Genomic DNA, 22272 nt, shown 5'->3' with positions numbered 1-22272 from the left:
TAATTCAAAATCTATTTTCTGTAGGTAGGTCACAAGTTACTTTATTTTAAAAATAAATTCTTAGAAAAATTATAACTTATTTATTTTAAATATGATGAAACTAGTGAGGATAGTTCCCTATGTGTGTCTAATTGTTAAAAAAATAAAGAAATTCAAACACTTACAAAGCCTTGCATGTGACAAAATATTTCTTTGCAGATCATATAGTTACTTTTATCTATCAACAACTTAATTAAAAAATCACAATTAATTTAATTTAAATCAAATTTTAGTGAAACTAGTTAGAAATTACTCCTGATACAGTTTTATATCTAAATAAAATACTTTTGTAAATTTTTGCAAAACAGTCTCCATAATTTATAGATATTACAATTTAGTCTATAAACTTTAGTTTATTTGCAAAAGGTCCTTTATCAAAATTTGATGATTTTCAAATTGTCTGTCGCATTTTTCCTTACCTCTAAGTCATTGTTCAAGTCTCAATATGATCAAAAACATTCATTTGATCCTACAACTCATGTAATTAATTATCTTAAATTTTTAAAGTTTATTTATAGTCAATTCATGGTATTTCCTTATTTAAAGGTTAAATCTTTCAAATTTAAGTCAATAACTTAGTCAACTTTACATACTTCTCATACTCCAGAAGTTCCAAATATGTCAATGAATCTAAAAATTTATTTCTTAATTATTTTTTATTTTTAGATCATTTTCCTTTAACTCTTTTACCAATAATCTTCAAAAATACATCCAAAATATTATTTAAATTCAAAATAAATTCAAAATCTATAGAATAATAAAATCATGGGTTTTTATTTTCTAAATTTTTTTGTAATTTTTATAATTTTTCAAAATTAAAAACAATTTAAAAAATAGTTATAACTATCTCAAAACTATAAATCCTCTTAAATTTTTTTGAAAATTTCTTTTTATGCTCTACAAATTTTAATCATGAATTTTTAACTAAGCTTAGTGTATTTATGCCATATAAAGGTCATACAAAGAATTAGAACTCAAATTATGTATAAAAAAGGATATTTACAGAAATAACAGATAGTTTATAACAGAAAACGCTTTATTTTTATAGAAAATTTCAAAAGAATGTTCAAATAATTTGAACACATGGATTTACATATAATTATCATAATGTCATGATAATAATACATAGAAAGCAAAGTCATCAAAAAAATCTCCTCAAAATACCCATTTGCAATTTGTTAAGATTTTTTGTAGAATTTTCTGTTTTTGCTGTTTTTAATTATTTCTTTGTATTTTCTTGTTCTAATCAATTTTATTTTCATGTATCAACTAGATTCACAAAATTTTCATTCAATATAAAAGGTATAAGGTTTTCATTTGACTAAAAATTAATTAGCAAAATTATTTTCCTAATTTATAAACTATACTCTTATCCTTTACTTGATTTTGTCTTGTCTTTTTTATGGGATTGCAAGTGTGTGTTGATCTCTTCTTCCTCTTTTTTTCTTGGCTTGGTTTGTACCTCTTACTTCCCTTCCAAGTTAGCTTTGAGTGTGCTCAAAAGGATCCTCAAATGTTGGAGTTCTTTTACTTAATTTTGGTTGTGGAGTTGTTGGTGTTTTGAAGTTTTTCCTACTTTGTTGGCTTGGAGAATGACATGGTTAAGTAGTGTGATTTATTTTTAGTACACGTTAGATTAGTAGTGTTGACTAGATTTAGAATTTTTAGTTAAGTCTTCTAGTTTTGCTCCATTTTACACGTAAAATTGGCCTTGTCTTTGGTGAGTGTTTTTCAATTTTTTTTTCTTGACCTTTATTGGGTAGGAAGTTTACGATCAACTAAAGAGATCTAATTGGAGTAACTTTACTGTTAAATTCTCCCAAATTCAAATTTTATCTATGAGGAAAGTGCTCCCCCAAAAATCATCCTCAATGTGAAAAATTTAACTCTTATCATGTCATCTAGGTATAGGGATGGAAACAGGTCAGACAACCTAACAGGGGCTTGCCTTTTTTAATAAACAAACACGACTTGGGTTTTTTTAAGGCCTGTCTCTGACCTGTATATATATATATAATTTAAAAATAGAGCTGTCAAAATATATTTAAATAATAAATTTATTTAATAATATATTTTTTATATTCTTAATTTTGTTATTATTAAATTAATATATTATGTTATCATTTTTTATTTATAATTATAATAAATAGAAATTATATTCTATTAAATATTAAAAATATTTATACACGATTACACTTTGTAAATAATAAATTTATTTAATAATAAATTATCATATTTGTTATATTTAAACAAGTTAAAGAATAGTTAAATATTTGAACAGGAATAAGACACAATCAAAACTAAACTAAATAAAATTTAAAAATAAAATAATAAAATTATATTAATATATTTTTTATACTCTTAATTTTATTATTTAATTATTATATTAATGTATTATGTTTAATTCTTTTTTTATATAAATAAAAATTATTTAAATATGAATTATATTTTATTCAAAACTAAAATTTTATAAAAAAATGATAGAAAAATAAAATAAAAAATTCAATATACAATATATATATATATATATATATATATATATATATAATAGGACCATATAGTAAATAATATAATTTTAAATAAATTATGTATATTAATATATACTTTTATAACTTATTATGTGTTTTACCTTCATTGGTATAAATTTTTTGACTAAAGTACCTCCGTTACATCATTATGGATTGAATTAATATTTCTAGTGAGTATTCTTAATTCTCTCATTTCTTGAAGCTATTTATTCTAAATTGAAAAATGAAATGACCCCTCTCCCGAAATTATTTTGAATTGTGAGGCACATTAAAAAAAATGGAATATATAAACCCCTAAAAATAAAAAAAACTAAAACATTACATTATAGGGAGGGGTCAAACTTCTTCTATTGGAACCAACAAGGGTAGTACAGGAATACTCACCTGTTGTCTATCGACTACGCCTTTCGGTCTGATTTTAGGCCTTGACTCGCCCTCCGTGGACGAACCTTGCGGAGGAACCCTTAAATTTTCAAGGTATTGGATTCTCACTAACGTTTACATTACTCAAGCCGACATTCTCACTTTCGCTTGGTCCATCAATTCTCGCTATAAATATGTCAAATTTTAAATAATTATTTTATATTATATTCAAAACTAAAAATATTTATATATGATTACACATGTTTAAAAAATAAATTTATTTAATCATAAATTATTACATTTGTTATATTTAAATAAGCTGAAGAACGTCTAAGTCTTTAAACAAAAATAGGACCAGTTAAAACTAAACGAATTAAAATTTAAAAATAAATATTAATATTCTATTAATATATTTTTTATATTTTAATTTTATTATTATTCATATTCAATTATTATATTAATATATTATGTTATAATTTTTTTTGTTTATAATTAATAGAAATTACTCAAATATGAATTATATTTTATTTGAAAATAACAATTTATTAAAAAAATGATAAGAAAATAAAATAAAAAATTTATTATAATATATATATATATATATATATATATAATCAGACCATGTAGCAAATAATATAAATAATATAATTATCAATAAATTATATAATAATATATATTTTTGTAACTTGCACGTGTTTTAATTAAATTTTTAATTAATTTATCAATTTATATGTAATATATAAATATGTGTTTTAATTTATTATATCAACAATATTTTTTATATTATGTTAATGTTATATTGTAATTAATTTTATATTTATTTGTTAATTTAAAATAACAAATTAATGAAACAAATAAAATTAAATATTTTGTAATTATTTTTTTAATTTAATAGTTATTATTATTGTCATTATATATATATATATATATATATATTGCATTAAGTTTAAATATATTTATTTTTTAAAACATAATAATTTTATTTTAATTGATTCAACAAATTGTGTGAACGTTATTTTGTATGATCAATTTTATGTATTCACTATAACTTTATTTGTTGAATATAAGATGTTTTTAAACAAACAAAATATGTTTTTTAAAATAAAACTAAAATCTTTAACATCTAAATAAAATTTACAAAATAAATCAAAAAAATATAAATATAAATTTTATTAATATAAAATATTTATAATTAATGCTTAAATAATATTTTAAAAATTATTTATAAAATTATATAAATATTATTATAATTATTTAATAATTATTAATAACATAGATAGAAATTAGAAAAATATGTAAACTAATTTGATAATAAAATATTTATATTTTTATTAATATTAAAAATATTTTTTTGTAACAAATTTTGTTAATAGGCTTCAGGCCAGGAAAGACCATTTAAATAGGTCAGACCTAATAATTATATTACAGGTCGGACCTATTTAGAGTAAAATCTGACCTGTCCTGACGTGTTTCCATCCCTATCTAAGTATTTGCTTTGTTTGTCTTTAATTTTTGGTTACTCACTTCAGATTTTCTCCCTCACATAATACTATTTGTTGGCTAAGTTTGATTTGGTTAGACCTCTTGATTAGGAATTGAATCATTGAATCAATATCATTTTCAATTAGTTTCAGTAAACTAAGCTTTCTTTTTTATTGATCTACTTCACTTTAGCTAATCCCTTACTCAATTATTAACAAATTAGATATCCTTTCATGCCAAAAATCATGTCAATTGGTTTGGGTAAGATATGATCATAAAATTATAAGTTTTACCTATTTTATCTAACCTTTTCACCCCACTTTAAGTGCTATATTTAGAAAAATCGATTTGAATTTTCTATTTGAGGTTTGTGTTTGGTTCTTGATCGACTATAACCTCATTTAACCTAATAGCTTGCCTTCAAAATTTTAAAATTTTCATGACTATCAATTTGAGTCATCATGTAAATCCTATTTTAATGATATTTTGGTCTTTTTATCAATTTTGTAACTTATATTTAATTTTCTATTTTTATTTTTTCTTAATTGATTATAATTTTTGTAATCTCTAATTTAAATAGTTTAAAATTATTTTAAATATTTTTGAGTAATTAATTTATCCAATTTGTTTGTTACTCTTTTTTAGATAAATTTCACTAAATATATTTTAGTTTCTAACTTTTTATATATAATTTAATACTAATTTATTTAAATTAATATAATTAATAATTAATTTAAAAGTAGTAAAATTTTGAAATGTTACATATTTTAATAAGGGTAAAATAAAAAATAAATTATTAAAAATATATAAAATCTTATAGCATTATAAAATAATTTTTTAATATTAATTATTAATAGTTTAGATAAGATAACCTGCAGTTGCAATTAAGTACGAACAATAATTTCTTTTTATTAGTTATTTGAACTCTCCCATTATTTTTATTTTTAAATTAACAATAATTCAAGATGATAAGACCTATATAATATCCATCATCGTACTGCCATTGGAGATTTTGGATCGTAATTAATTTTTGTCATCATTTATATTTTTTTTGTCTGTTCTTTTTGTTGTCATTCAATTGAAGTTCGTTAGTTATGAGATGGGCTCTAATGAATTTAACTTAAATCCTGTTTGACTTAAAACTTTTAAAAAATTTTAATATCAAGAATTGATTTTAAATAATTGATAAATATTTTAATATGCTGAAAAATAATTTAATATTAATAGAATAAATTTAATAGAATTATTTGTCTGACTTTAATTTCAATCCGATAAAGGCTGGATAATAAATGAAATAATATTTAAAGTTATATATAATTAAATTATAAAACTAAAGAAATATGAAAATGAAATTAAAATATATTATCAAATTATACAAAATGATGTGGCATATCACATGGTGCCATATAAAAATGATGATCTGACACTTTGTCAAGTTGCACTTAACAAAATAGAATTAATTAAATCTTAATTTCTTAACTTTTTAGGAGTTATATTTTAACAAATTTTTTTTATAATTTCTAATAAATTAAGAAATTAAGATTTAATCCTTACTATTAATTCTCTTCTGTTAAGTACTGTTTGATAAAATATCAGTTTCATTTTTATATGGCACCATGTGACATGTCACATCATTTCTTTTATTATTTAAAATTATATAATTACACATTTTACATAATTGTATAATTTTTTTTTAACTTTTTTCTTTCTTCTCTACAACCTTTTTCCTTACCTTTTCTACAACCCTTTTAGCACTTTCCCCCCTCCCCTACTCCTACTCCCATCCCTTCTTCACACCTTTTTTCAGCAACCCCTCCCCTTCCCTACCTTCACTTGGCACCCCCTCCTCCAACCCTTTTTCTTTTCCTTTTCCTTTTCAAGGTTGTCTATAGGCTAAGTTCTTAAAACTTGAGATATAACCTCTTCCCACCTTTCGTTAATTAAATACTTCCTGCGTTTTATCTTTTTAGGCTTTCAAGTCAAATCCCTTCGCAATGCTGCCCTGATGTTAAGTTGCCTACTCTTCAAATCCTTTCTTCCAAGTTAGAAAGCACCCAATGTGCTTACCTGCAATCCCCACAAAAGGATTTTGCTCAAAATGGAATTTTTACTCTATAAAGTTACTTCCATTCCTAACTTTGTTGTATTGGTAAATAGGAGTCCTAAAATCTTTTATGCAAGCCTCGAGAATAACATAATCTTTATCTATGAATGCGTGAGAAGGTACCTTAAATCTGATAAGAAGATAACTTTTTTGGCCATTGTTATCATTTGAAGATAACTTTTTGGCCATTATTTAGTAATCAGATATTTGTGTGTGTGTGTGGACACGGAAGGAACAGGGTGTAAGAGAGAAAATGAGAGAGGCGATAGAGAAGAAAGAAAAATGTTAAATTTTTTTTTTATGAAACTATATAGATAATATTTAGAAATTTATTTATAATTATATAATTTTAAATAATAAAATATAAAAAAATAAATTATATAGCATGTCACACGACACATAAAAATATTAAATTGACACTTTATCAGCTACTTTAGTATTTAATAAAAGAAAATTAACAATAATCGATAAAGATTAAATTCAGATTAGATTCTAATTTCTTAATTTTTAAAAAATAAATTCTAAAAAAATTATAAAAGTTTATGGTAAACAGGTAAATATTTATAAGAACACAAAATATATCTAATCTTAACATTAAATATTATATTTTTAATTAAAAAATTATTATTTTTTAATATTTTATTAATTGCTCTTAAACAAATAGTAAAAACTTTCCACGTACACCGCATTCATTACTGGATATGCATGAGAATAGAGGCAGCAAACTTTTCAGGCTAAATCAGAATAATATAACACTAAGCACCACGTGGCGATTTGGGAGGCGATGACAAACGGCGTCGTTCGTTTCTGTCTTACCGAAGAATGAAGAAGTTGGATGGAGCTTTGGGGGCTGCAATGATGATAAACTATGATTCCACGAGGCTTTAAAAATCACATGCCAATCTCAATATTCTTCCCTCAATCATCATCACTGTTGTATTATTCTCCATTCCTTTCTGAGTTGTTTTTCATTTTTCACTTTATTAATTATTTTCCTTTTTTGAAAATCTCATTCATTTTTATTTTGTTTTTACTGTTAACCCTCTGTTTCAACCTTGGTACGCACCAACCTTCTCTCAATTTCCTAAGTTTTGTAAATATTCTTCTCCAAAAATAATAATAACAAAAAGGTTGAACTGCAGATACCATGATTTTGGGTTTCTTTTGTATTTTCGCTTTTTTCTTCAAGTTGTTTTACCACCTCCTATGATCTGGATTCCATTATATCAACACCCTTTTTTTCAATTCTTTCATTGGTGCTTTTAATCGGGGATTTTGGGACAAGGGTCGGTGAAAATTTTGGATTTTGCTTTGTGGGTACTGGGTGATACGTTCTTGTGGTACTTGTGATGATCTTTTCTGAGCACTTGAGAAGAAGATGGCTACGGAGGAAACAACACACTCTTGGACATTGGGAGGACTTATTGGAGCTTTTATTGACCTTGTTATAGCTTATTTCCTGTTATGTGGATCAGCTTTTGCTTTCTTTGTGTCCAAAATTTTCAGGTTTTTTAGCCTTTGTTTGCCTTGTCCCTGCAAAGGGAGTTTTGGGTTTAGGAATAGTAGTTTCTGTGTGCATAAGGTGCTGTTTGAATGGCCTTCAAGGAAGATATATTCCATTCAAGTCATGGCAGCTAAAAGGTTCCCTTTTGATCTGATTCGAGTGAAGGGTCATTCAGGCAGTGCTAATGATGACCAAGTGGTTGCAGAGAGACCACATGGTGATAGGGTTGTTGAGTTGGAAGATGAGGCATCTTGTAGTTCATGTTCAGGGCCACGTTTGGTCCCTTTTGTTGATAGGGAAAACGTGTATGATCCTAAGGGGAAGAGGGTCATGAGTATGAAGAGAAGGTCCGGAGTTAGGCGCAGGAGGAGGGCTAGTTATGATTGTGGGAAAATCTCATCGGTTGTTCCTTGTGATAATCTACAACCTGATGTTGTCCTCACTTCCTGCTTGCCTTGCGATGGCAGTATAATTAGAGACAGAACCAATGAAAGAATAAAGTTTGGTTCAGGGAAAGAAGTTAGTGCACTTGGTAAGTAAGAAATGACCAACATAATTATCATTCATTCAGCGATCTAAATTAATTTGGATTTGTAGACTTCTAATGTTGATAATGATAATTATGCTAGACTAGCTCCCATATGTTAGCATATTTATAATCCTTATTACATGATAAGGGTTTGTGATTCTTGTAATATGCGGTTTGTCACTTAAAAAGTTAGTATTACAAGATTTAGGTTGGGTTACCGAAATTCAAATCGGTACTTAGTTCAGCATCTTATGATGATAATGATGATTTTTAGGCTTTCAAAGGGGTTACAAGTTGAATCTTTTGTGTATATATATATACTCATTGAACACCTATTCTCTATATTTTTATTATTTTATGCCTACTGGATATTGCTTTTAACTTGCTGTATTTTGCTGTACATAGGCATTGATGATGCCCAAACGGGCAATGATTTGGATGAGAAGACATTTCATAGTTATGAATTTAATGAATCGATGGTTGATAGTCCTGGACAGGACAAATGTTCGTCATCATTGGAAAAGTACGGGAGTAATGCACAAAACAATGTTCATATTGTTGGAAATGAAGAGGACCGTATCAAGATTTTAGAAAATGCACTTGGAGAAGAGAAAGCTGCCTATGCTGCTCTTTACCTTGAGCTAGAGAAGGAGAGAGCTGCAGCTGCTACTGCTGCTGATGAAGCCATGGCTATGATATTGCGTCTACAGGAGGAGAAGGCATCAATGGAAATGGAGATGAGGCAATACCAGAGGATGATAGACGAAAGAGTGGCTTATGATGAAGAAGAGATGAATATTCTGCAAGAAATCCTTATAAGAAGGGAAAGAGAGAACCACTTTTTGGAAAAGGAGCTTGAAGCTTATAGGCAGACGGATTTGAAAGGAAGTGACCAATCATTTGACAAGCCAAAGGTGCAACTTGATGAATGGGGACGAAGTCCTCCAATTTCAATCGAAACATTTGAAGATCAAAGCACCATATCAATTGCTAAGAAGGATGAAATGGCAGATATTTCCTCAAGTTATATGGTTGCTCAGACTTGTATCCATACAGAAGATGGAGAAGAGCAAGAGAAAAACACAAAGCTCAAAGATCAAGTGCATGACAACCTGCATAGCTCCTTTTACGATACTGAACCTGATGTTCTTGATGTTCATGTCATTAATGACAACATAGAACTTAGGGAAGAGGAAAATGAAAAGTTAAGTAGCTCTTCATTGAGTACTGTTACAAATGAACCCACAAATAGATCTCTTGAATTTGGAAGTTTAGCAGTACAGAGTAGTAATGTAGGGAGTCATTGTCCGGGGGCAGGCAAGACTGAAAATGGTAATAGTGTTGATGATGGCTCGAGTAGTCAGTTATCCATGTTCTCAAGCTCAAGACGCAGAACTTTGCCTTTTGATTATGGAAGTGATTCTTCATGTGCAGTTCATTATGAAAAGTTAAAGATTAGCAATGAGATCGAAATTCTCGGAGAAAGGTTGAGGATGTTAAAACATGAGAAGGAAAAATTGACTTTAATTGCAGAGAATGGAGAAGGTGAAAAGCGTCAGTTGAAGCTTTTGGAGGAGATAGCAAACCATCTTCAAAGGATAAAACAGCTGAGAAACCCTATACGTCGGGCTTCCTTGCCCCCTTCATCATCTAAGGTAAAACATTTTGTGTACTTCCTCTTGAATTTAGACCAAATTTGTTTTTAGAAGCATGTATTTGCGACAATAGCCATGGTCCTCTGTTCTTGTTGACTAAACTTTATATGGTGATTGTGTTTGTCATTCTTTCTAGTATGTAATGGTTTATTATGCTTCTGTCATGAGACAAATGACAAATATTTACTTGAATTTGACATGACCATGCAAAGCAATATAAATTGATATGCACAGAAGAAGGTAGTGGATTATCATTATGGTTGAGGTAGATCTTATCTTGATTGTAGAGCTTTTTAATTTAAAGCTTAAAATTCTCATATTTGATGATGGACATGATGATTGGAAAGTAAATTTGATATATGCCAGAGGAGTTTAACAATTTGATTTATAAATACATAATTCTGGTAAGCAAAAGAACTTTTGTTTTACTTTCTATGTACTGTTATATAGTCAATCTTGTATGAAATTTATCTTCATGTAGCTTTAAACATATTTCTTGCTCTTACAAGTTAGATGAATTGTACCTTTTACAGTATATTTATGTCTGAGAACCTTCCCAATTACCTAGGACCATTATCAAGTTAAGTTCATAAAAGATGAAATGATTGAAAGTTACTGATTCAATTACGTTTCCATAACTGCCACCTTTGTATATCTCCATGGAATAGTCTTATGTCTGAACCTCTTTAAAATTCAATCCTGTACAAAAGCAAACGTCAAAACTCAAGCTTGGTCATCAAGGTACAGAAAGCCTTGGTTACTCCCCATAAATTGTTTGAAATGACATTTTCTTGTATGTCAAAATTTCTTATATAATAAAAGATGTGCTACTTTAACAACCTAAGATACTTGAATTCCTGGCGTATTTCTTGTATGGTATTGTCACTCTCATGTGTAATACTCTTCCTTTAGTGATTTTTGTTTACATACATCTAATATTAATATGGTTGTAAGAGAGAAAAAAATATATGAATATTACTTAAATAGAGTGATAATAGACACTTAGGCTTTGTTTGGAGTTTGAAGGGAGAGGGAGAAGAAGGGAAGGGAGGGGAGAAAGAGGGTTAACAAAATATCTCCCAATGGAGGAACATAAAAACATAAAATCAATAGAGACACCCTTCTTGTATTTGTCGCCGTGCTTTAGCTGAGAACAAAACACCTTTATTTGTAATGAAGGTCATAATGTAATTGTTGATCGTTGACCAATGATAATTATACCCTTTCCTTTTCAGGTGAGCTTGAGGAAAAGACGCTGCCAAAGTGCGTCTTTGGGGACATGTGAAAGCAACTAAATCATGTAAAGTAAGTGTCATGAGGTTTTTAGCTTTGCTCCATAGTAGCATCCTTGGCTACTTGTAAATGGCAATCACCTTTGGTAGCAACTAGAATTCATCAGTATTTCTTTTACCTCGTAGCAGTTTGTTTTTATTTATTAGTATGTAAATAAACATTATCATAGTCCACTAGGCCAAATATATAGTTAAAAGTACAGTTTTTGAATTATCCCACCTTGTTTTGTGTTTTGCCTTGGAGGGATGTGGCACAATTGATGGAATATGAACTGTACATATCCTCTTTTCCCTTGTTCTTGTTGCTTCAGATATCATGTCTATTGCTTTTATTTCTTCTTTAAGTAGTAATCATGATTATGTGCTTGTGTGTGTGATTTTGCTTTTAAAAAGATGATATTTATAGTTATTTTTTAAAAGCTTGATTAAGGGCATAAAAAGTAGAGAGACCATGGTTATTAACTAGTTATTGGTTATTAATATATTCTCTAGAAGTTGGTGTTTTCTGATGATGACATATGTAATATTGTAATGCATTGAGTGGCTGATGCCTCTCGCATGATTAATGATGGCAAAAGTATCATTCCTCAACTTTATTGTAGAATTTGTTTTATCTTTGACCTAGGCAAATATTAACTAGTGTCTCTGCTTTAAGGGTAATAGTAAAAAAATTTAATCTTTAACTAGGATCTAATCTTGCATATACAAGAATTTGCATATATAATAATTCGAACTAAAAATTTTACTTAAGTGATATTGAGCAGGCTATTCAGACTAACTTTCGTTGATTACTATAGTTTTTTCTTTAATTGTTTATTTTTTCTTTAACTGATTAGGAACTGAAATTATATATATATATATATATATATATATATATTATTTTTTTATTTTTATTTTTTATTTTTTGTGTGTCTGGGTATATAATTTTATACATGTGTACACTAATTAACAATAGTTTGTTGCGTAGTGTTTGAAATTTGTTTGTTACATAATATGCGTAGGGGTCGTTTTCATGTCTCTGATGGTTATTTTTTATGCATACATATGTATTCTAATTTTCTCGCATATCAAAACGTTACGTGACGGAGATACAACTTGATTCCCCAAAGAAGATTTTTTTTTATTCCTTTAGTTTTTAAAAGTACATGTTTATATAAATTTGTTTTTATAAGTAATAAGTTTATCTCATAAAGTTGTCAGTTTTTAAATAATTTCATCTCTCCGAATTAATTTTTATAAATAAAAAAGTTTCAAATATTTTTGACAGAAAGTATCATAAATTGTCATTTTTAGGAACTAGTTACATTAACTTCTACGGGATGAATTTCATAAAGACAGACTAACTAGTATATTTTGTGAAAATTTTTCTATTATGAATTTTAAACAATTTTGTTTAGATAATCTATATTTATCTATTAAAAATCATGATTTTTGTACAGATTAATTATTGAATATAAAACAAATTTACAAAATCATTTCATAAAATTGACTTTACGGTATATCTTGATCAAGTCATTTCAGTAAGTTTATTACTTGTTTGATAAGCTTTTAAAGTTTAATTGATTAAAATAAAGACGTTTGAAATTAAGTTTATCTCACTAACTTATAACGCTTTTATAAATATTATTTAAAATAATGAGTTTGTAGCTTTTGTTTTTTTCATCCTCAGCATTTTTTAATATTACAGTTTATTTTAATTATTAAAATTTTACGTTATTTATTTTTAATTTTTAATATAATGTTTGATAAACTATAATTACATAAAAATTTATTGTTGATAAAATAAAAAATTACATAAAAATATTTAAATATATTATTTTATGTCATTTTATATTTATTAACTAATTCAAAAAATAATTTTATCAAATATTTTTAATTTACTAAGTTAACAACTTTTAGTTAAAAAAATAGTTTTTCATCTAACTTTTAACTAAACATAACTTTAATAGCGTTCAACTTTTAGCCAGAAGTTAGCTTTTCACACTAAACTAAAAAATTTTTGGTAAGAAAAACCTACAATTAAATCATATTTTAGTCATTTTTATATTGCATAACAACATACGTTTTTCTTGAAGCAGTGGGATTAGTGGGATCTTACGACATCCTTGCATTATCTCAAAATCACATTATCAGAAAGGCTACTGAGATCAGTTCATTTTATGGTTTTGCTAAATGAGTTAACAAAATCTTATTATCTTTCAAAATTATGTGATGAGTTACACTTAAAAGAACTATGACTTTTTTCAAAAAAATTAAATAAGAATATTACTTTAAGTGTTGGCATGTTTAGCTTTTTGGATTTCATTTGAGTATTATCATTATCATACAAAAAATTTACACTCTTTTGATAATTCGTGGTCAATGTAATTGATAGTAGTTATTAGGGTCAAATCACCACTTCCCTAGCAAAATCAACACAAAATTTAACACTAAAGCATCATCCTAAGCTTGATCTCGGATCCCAAAAAGGTCATGTATTGGCAAGAGAGGTAAATTTTCAGCTCCCTCGTACCGTGGTTATAGAATATGTTGCATGGATACGGGTATGATAACGAGTACGAATATGAGTACGTGATATGGCATTTTTCAAAAAAAAATAGGATACAGATACGTTAATTTAAATATATATATATATATATATATATATATAATTGTATAAAATAAATATAAAAAACTGTATATAAAATAAAAGTATACAAATTTTAGTATATTTGAAAGAGATCACTGATACCATTTGTTGTTGTTATTCACCAGTAAAAGCTAATGATTGAGATTTGAAATGAGAGGAGAAAAGTAACATTATCCAACCTATAAGTATGTAGAGGCCGAAGGAAGTACGGATACGTGGAGGTTAGAGGGAAGAAAGAGACAACTAATCAAATTTTTGAAAAAAAATAATTTAAAACTCTAAAATTTTAGTTAAAAAAATTTATTCTCCATACTCAAACGGTACTCACTTACTCACTTTCTCCACCCAACTTTTTTTTTTACAAATTTATTTGAGTACCTATCTAGTATGTACCCGTACCCGGTACTTATTCGGGAACTGGAAGTGTTGTACCCATGCTTTAAAGGTCATAGACTATAATACATTTCCCATTCAACCTACGAAACCACGCACAAAACCTTCTTCAATCAAGTCAATTAAGGTCTATATGTTTACTTGTTATTCTCTACCAAAATCCTACCTAAATTGATCTTTAGAGTGTTATTTGTAGGTATACCCTTCGATGAAATCATTGGTATCAAGACTTTTAATACCACCGTCAAAACCGTCCTAACTTCTATCAGAGTCATGGAACAAAACATTGGCTTGTGTAAATCAAACCCATAACTATTTAAGGGATGAAAATAAAAGAACATATATGCAAGGAACAATGAAAATGAAAATGTACTCCTAAAATTGTATTTTTTATATAGTGAAATCATCTCCCAACCTCGTTCAATATCATGTGAAAAACTCTCCCTTCTTTTTCCCACTCATGTCAATTAAAGAGCTTACAAAATCTAATTGCACATCTAATTTATTTAAATTGATGTTAATATCGATTGGAAAAAAGAGAGGAAATTATCTCAATCCCCGCTTAAGCATTACGGACATCAATCCTACTTTCTCATTCTTCACTTTCCACTTTCTTCCTCAAACTCATAATGTTAGAAACAAACTTAAGCCTGATGAAAACTATCATCTATATATCCCTGAATCTATCATGTTAATCATCGAAAACAAAAAAAATGGAAACATACCTGAATTCATAATGATAAGAGAGCGCTAAGGTTTGGCTTTCCAGATCAACATGTACTCTCTTGAGAGAACCTTTTAGCAATCTGTCTGTTTCTTTCTGATAATGGGATGTCAGAAGAAAAGAACGTAGTGTGTCCTGGGACCTAACCTATTTATAGACAAATAAGGCTGCCTTTTGGTATTTCTATTTTTACCCATCACAAAATAGAATTACCCTTTAGTTGCCACACATTAAAGGTCCTATATCCTTTCAGATACATAATTGACCAATTTAATTTATTTGATCACTTTTAATTTGGCATAACCGAAGGTGTCCTTAATATATAATTATTCACATATAAGACCAATGTTGGATCAAGGATCCAACACATAAAGCTCTATTTTCCTTTCATTCTCCATGGCTGAAACCTTGAGCTTTCATCCTTACTGTCATTTACTCACTTTTCCTTACATGTAGAGTACATTTTGGACACTCAATCAATCCCTTCTACCTTACACCTTCTTCTTTTTTGTTTAAAAAGACTTCATTTTCTTCACTTTGCAAGGTCAAACTCGTTGCCCTTACTCCATCACATGCAAATGCAAAGTTGAGTTTGACATCCTTCAATCCGCAAGGAAAAAGCTTTCTTATTGGCATCCTTTCTGTCAAAACCCATGAGTGACAATGCTATTTTTAGCCATGCATGCTAAGTTCTATCTACTCTTGTCGCCATTGCATGTCAAAAAGGGTCAGCTTCAAGCCTCTAAAAGACCAAAGTTCAAGAAGTCTTGAAGTTTCTTCTTCATTTTGTCGAAATTGTATGATGTATATCTCCGTGGTGGGTTGGTATTTTGATGTGAAATTTCGATTGAAGCTTCCTCCTTTTGTCTTCTATGTGTGGTTAGAATTATATACTTTTTGAGTTTCTCTCGATTCAACATGTATTTTTCAAGTTAATTATTGCTCTTATAAAATGTTCTCGGTCCTATTCTTTCGAGTAATAGGGTCAAATAAGCTTATTTATTTGTGATTTTTAATAAGAATGTTTGGTAATGTGTTGGGAGGGCTTTTGCAAAATTTTATTATTTTTATAATTTTCATTAATTATGCCAGATTTTTTTAATCTTTTATGTTTTGTTTCCTAATAGTCTTCCATAATTAGTGCTAAGATAACTTTTTAGATTACCAAATATTGCCAAAAAAAAAAGGAACTAATTGAGACATGATTGAATGAGACTAGAAAGTTTGGGTACTTCTAAAACATACATTTTAGCATGAGAAATAAAATAATAAAATCTTGTCATTCTATTTCGGTAACATAAGTAAGTAATGAGATAATTAGAAGAATGGATTCAATAAAGAGTTGATCACCTAAATAAAGAGTTAAAACTTTGTTAAAGAATTGCTTTAAAAGATAAATTATAAGTGTGAACACCAATTTTTATCTCCAAGAAGAGATTGTTATAAAAAATTTTTAAAAAAATAAAATAAAAATAAAGATGTTTTAACAGAAAAAAAAAAATGAAAATATTGAGCTCCTAGAAATTAAAATTTTGCATTATGCGAACTTTAACTCAACACTAAGGATAAATTTTTAGCATCAATAAAGAAAACCTCAGACATTTAGTATATTACAAAACTCTAAAAGTAAAAAGAAGACCAATATAAAAATATAAAGGAGAGATTTCGGTAGGGGATGAACAATTAAATTTTTAGGAGGCAAGATTAAAATTTTTAAGGAGGAGATATGAAAAAAAGAAGAAGAAAAGAACAGGAGAGAATAAAATTTTTAGGAGACAAGAGTAAAGTTTTTAAGGGAGAAAATATAAAAAATTAAAAAACAAGATATTTAAAGAGAAAGAAAAATACTAAGAAGAAAAAAATGAAAATTTGTACTGTTACCTACAGCTAAAATTATCATCTTTAGTTATCATTTCTACCATTTCACCATCTTCGATTATGGCCTAAGTATTCTCCTCTCCATTCCGAGTATAAACTCACTTGCTATTCAAATATAAAATTGAAAAAAATTTACTTGTCTTTAATTTTATTTAAAATATATAATAGTGTAATTTATTATTATAATAAATTGATTTAACATCAAAATGAAAGTCCAAACTCTTGCAGGATAATCTTGCACGTAACATGTGCAAGTATTAAATGCAACTTAGACAAATTCTTTATTATTATTATTATTATTATTGTTTGATTTTGTGGTCAAAATATGTTTTATATATAAATTTTGATAAAACTTAATTAAAATAGATAATATTTTAGATAAATTAAAAAATGTTCATGTTGATTTAAATCTTAAAACAATAAAAATTATTAAAATCTTAAAACTTTGTAAATAAGTCTCATTCATAAAATGTATTTTTATAATTTAATTTAAAATTAGGATAAAAAGTAAGATTGAAAGAATTAACTACTAAATATTACAAATATACTTCAAATCATATTTACAATAAACTTTATAAAAATCTTTAAGTTTTTAAAATTGACATCAAACTTTTTTATATATTAAATTAATTTTTAATTAGGGCTTAATCAAAATTATTATAATATTAATATAACTTAATCCTAACAAAGCGTATTCTTTCTTGCAATATCACTGAGAATATGATCCTAGAACAAATCATTCTTCATTTTAATTCTTAAAAAATAATTATAAGAGTGAGTATTTATTACCCTACTAAATTCTCTATTCCATGAATGAAACAAGTAATACAAGAACATTATTAAATATAATATACACCAAAATAATACTAACTTGCATATGATATTAATAAATTTACAACAGATCAAACATTATAATAGTCACATCATTAATATTTCAAAATATACTCTAAGACCATGCATGATATTCCATATATTCTTACATCAATTAATATGTCATAATATGTACATTCTAATTATATTAATCAATACATTATTATCATTATTATTAGGAAAAAGTCTATTTTGTCTCTCCAATATATTTGGTTATGTGTAATTTAGACTTTAACTTTTGAAACTATACAACGCCATGCTTTATACTTACCAACTTATGCAAAGAAGAATTATGTTAGTTAAACATTCAATTTTTCTATTTATGAGACAAAAATATTCTCAAATTCCTATTCTGCCTTATAGTGGTAGGGGCATTAGCAATCTTCTTTTTCTTCTTCTTTGTGGCCATTGTCTCAAAATCAACTTTGACTCTGATGAAGAACAACAAAACTCACTTCCTTTATAGACAACTACAATTACGCACCAACCTTTGAAAGCTTCCACTTTCCATCTAGAGCTTGTCGGTATTTCTTTTGCCGACGACTTCATCAACATCTCCAACAGCCTCTCTTCACCTTCTCCACCACAATTTGTTCCCAACTTTCTCAACTAAAAAATAACAAATGGTTGCCATAAGGTTTCAAAGAAAATATGAGGAAAGTGAATATGGAAGAATGCTCATAAATGAGATGGTTATAAAACTTGCACTCGCAAGTAATACTTGTTATAAGTTGAGTTTGAATTTTCAAATGATTACCCACAATTCTAATAAATAAATTTTTGGTACCTATTAATTAAAACAGGACAAAGTCGCGTAGTAAGACACTCGTGCCCATAGGTACTCATTTATATATAAAATTATAAAATTACCTTATATATATAAATAAAAACAGCATAATCCTAACATTAGTAACCTACTTCGAAAGTCAATGTCATTTTCTTTATGGCTTGAGTGGCGCCTCTTCCTTGCCAAAATCAATGTCTGTTGCTATGGTCCACTACCTCTGGTGGCTAAACAACGTTCATAAGTGCTTCCTTCCTTCCTAAACAACATCTTCTTTTCCCGTCTCCAACATTAGCATTCATCTCCATTCATTTGCCATTGATATAGCTGTCAAAATGGGTCAAAACTCTAAGCCCTACGCTATTAGTCCCCTGTATAACTCTATATTTTTAAAAGCTCTATAGTTAGTAAGTTTACATTGGCCCTAAGCCCTAAAATTAAGAAAATAGTGGACTAGGTCAGGGTTAGAGGTAGGTTAGCCCACTTATTTTACAAAGTAAGTAATAACTATTATATCATTTTTTTACAATATTTATTAAATTATTTTATTTAAATAAATTAAATTTTATATTTAAAATATAAAAATAATTTTAAAAATAAAAAATATTTATTCAATATATTAAAATTTTATCATAAAAATAATATCAAATATAATTATATTATAAAATTAAATTAAATTTAGCTTTTGTATTTGTTTAATATTATAAAATAATTTATGATTTTAATCAAGAATAAGTATTAAATATTTTTATCTAAACAATAATTAACTGACAAAATAATATTTTATAAAATACTAATTAATAATTATTTTAATAAATTTAATCAGTCCTAACATATTTAAATATTTTTTAATGACTTTTAATAATTATAGATTCATTATAGCTTAAGTTTATACATGGTATGATTATTTTTAATATAAATATAAATATGTAGAATCTTAAATAATTAATTTAATAATTATAGAATCTTAAATGATTAATTTTAATAAATTTTATATAGATATATAAGTATAGATAATTTTTTATTATTAAAAAAATATAATTATTAATATATACTTAAAATTCAATAATTAGTAAATATTTACATAAATCAACATATAAATAAAAAAATTAAATTATTAGTGAATTTATCAATTTATATGTGCTATATAAGTATGTCTTTTAATTTATCGTATACATACTATTTTTTTTTATATTACATTAATGTTGTAGTGTATTTGATTTTATGTATATTTATGAGTTTAAAATAATAAATTAATGTATAAAATAAAATTAAATATAATATATATTACATTTAGTTTAAAATTTTATATTAATTTTTATCATAAATTTCTTATTAAGATAAAAATTTAGAAATATAAGTTATTTTAATTTAAATATTAATTTTATTAAATAAGATAAGTCAAAATTTAAATTTGCAAACATTCATTAATTCTTACTTGTTCACATATTACTTTTTTGCATCCATAAATTTTATAATGTAAAATATTTCATGTCTACAATTTCTAAAATAAAAATGTTTATTTACTTTTTTTAACATATTAACTTTCATTCACTAGATTTAACAAATTTTGTCAATGTTATTTTTTTTGTCAATTTTATGTATTTATTGTGACTTTATTTTTTGAATATAAGATATTTTTTCATAAATAAAATATGATCCTTAGAAAAAAATAATATATATATATATATATATATATATATATAATATTTTTAATAATTTTATGAAAATAAATCAAGAAAAATAATAATTAAAAATTTATAATATGAAAAAATTTATAGTTGATACTTAAATAGTATTTTAAAATTTATTTATAAAATTATAAAAAAAAATTCTTACAATTATTTAATAATTATCACTAATATAGATAAAAATTATATAAAAAATTGTTAAAATTATATAATAATCGTTATTTTTATTAATTTTATTTAATAACAATAATTATTATAAATATTTAATATTATATAAATTTTATTTTATTTTCCTCTTTTTTAAGTAATTTTATTGGACTACAAGTTTATTATAAAAATATTATATGAAATAAATATTTTTACTAAATATTTTAATAATTATCACAATTTATATCAAAATTTTTCAAATTTAATTTTTTAAGAACATATAAATTTTTTGGTTCACAAAACTTGTAACACCTTAAATTTAATTTCAATAAATAAGAAATTTCGCAAATTTTTGAAATAATAAAATGTTCATTTTGATTCAAGTTTCATAAACCATTTCAAATAAAGAAATGGGTTATGAATTATATCAAACAGTTGCAACAAGACTTATTCAAATACAATAGTTTTCAAATAATGTCCTAAGTCCTATAGCAGTTCCATCCACCCCTTCATTGAGTCTGGTGCTAATCGTGTTGATTATCTGAAAAATGAATGTAAGAGTGAGTACTCTACACTACCCAAAACACACAGTCAGCATAGAGTTTCACCTTTAGCACATTTCCAATACATTTACACAGATATAACACAAACAACATCATTCACCAGTATATTTCAATACATTAAATAAATACAATCACAGACAGCATCATCATATCCATAAGCACAATTCATGAACATGTGCCTACGCATGTCAGTCACACTCACATTGACACTGTGATCACAAATTTACACCATGAATGGTTGCCGGTTACCCCCACCTGAAGGATACCACGTGGGCAGTCACGGGTCGCTCAGCAAAGGTAGTGGTCAGAGGTCTAGTCAGGAAGAAAGTGTGTGGCCTGTGGTGCACCCGTTCCACAGTCGATGTCACCACCACTCCCTCTTCCCCAAGATATTTCTACCGTCCTCATCTTCCACACCCCCAGTGTATCGCTGAACCATTCATAGCACATTACAACGGCGCTAACACGCCCATTTATACATATTCCATTCACGCATGCAATAATCATACTTACACACAACACACAACTCACATTCATTTCACATTACACGACACATAGCCAATATTTATCTATATTACACGGCTCTCGGGCCCGCATTTGTTCACAATATCATTAATTCACTAATCAATGACATTCCATCACACACAATCACCCTCACAGGGCCTAACTAATCCAGCACACATCACATTGCACATCAATTTCCATTCAACACGCAATTTCTACTATTTCATCCACATAGCATTAATCAACAAAGCACACAAGAATTACAACACATTGAGATAGGTAGAGTCCCCCCTTACCTTGGATTGACGTTTCACACGCTAAATCTACCAAGAAGTGCTCCCCCTCATGGATTTCATCCTCCAAGCATTCCTCACACGGATTCAACCTTCAATCAAGCTCCCGAACGGCTTTGGAGGCAATTAATCGATAGAAAAGACTTTAGGCATGAGAGGATCGAAGGGAGAGGGAGAAATAACTCTCCCCGAACCCTAACCTCTTTAAATCCTTTTTTGGTCGCGACACTCTCGCTGCAGTGACACGCCCTCTTGCTGTAGCAAAAAAATCAGAGAAAACTGCACTCTAGTTTCTGCAAA

The 22272-nt window shown here is 27.0% G+C and overlaps 1 protein-coding gene across 1 annotated transcript; it reads left to right on the top strand.

The window, feature by feature from the left end:
• The first annotated feature begins 7203 nt into the window (after positions 1–7203).
• Positions 7204–11844, top strand: LOC113849132. The gene is made up of 3 exons (XM_027478796.1): positions 7204–8552; positions 8955–10204; positions 11440–11844. Exons 1-3 carry the CDS (start codon positions 7895–7897, stop codon positions 11497–11499), a joined length of 1968 nt encoding a protein of 655 aa, XP_027334597.1. The 5' UTR covers positions 7204–7894; the 3' UTR covers positions 11500–11844.
• The last annotated feature ends 10428 nt before the right edge of the window (positions 11845–22272 follow it).

The sequence above is a fragment of the Abrus precatorius genome, unplaced genomic scaffold (assembly GCF_003935025.1).
Source record: "Abrus precatorius isolate BTA unplaced genomic scaffold, Abrus_2018 Scaffold9, whole genome shotgun sequence".
Classification (NCBI taxonomy): domain Eukaryota; kingdom Viridiplantae; phylum Streptophyta; class Magnoliopsida; order Fabales; family Fabaceae; genus Abrus; species Abrus precatorius.
Note: the sequence above shows the minus strand (reverse complement) of the source record. Positions and strands in the feature narration are given on the sequence as shown.

Coding starts and splice junctions, on each gene's coding strand:
- LOC113849132 (XM_027478796.1), top strand. CDS start 7,895: ATGGCTACGGAGGAAACAACACACTCTTGGACATTGGGAGGACTTATT. Junction 8,553..8,954: donor GAAAGAAGTTAGTGCACTTG/GTAAGTAAGAAA, acceptor TGCTGTACATAG/GCATTGATGATGCCCAAACG. Junction 10,205..11,439: donor TGCCCCCTTCATCATCTAAG/GTAAAACATTTT, acceptor TTTCCTTTTCAG/GTGAGCTTGAGGAAAAGACG.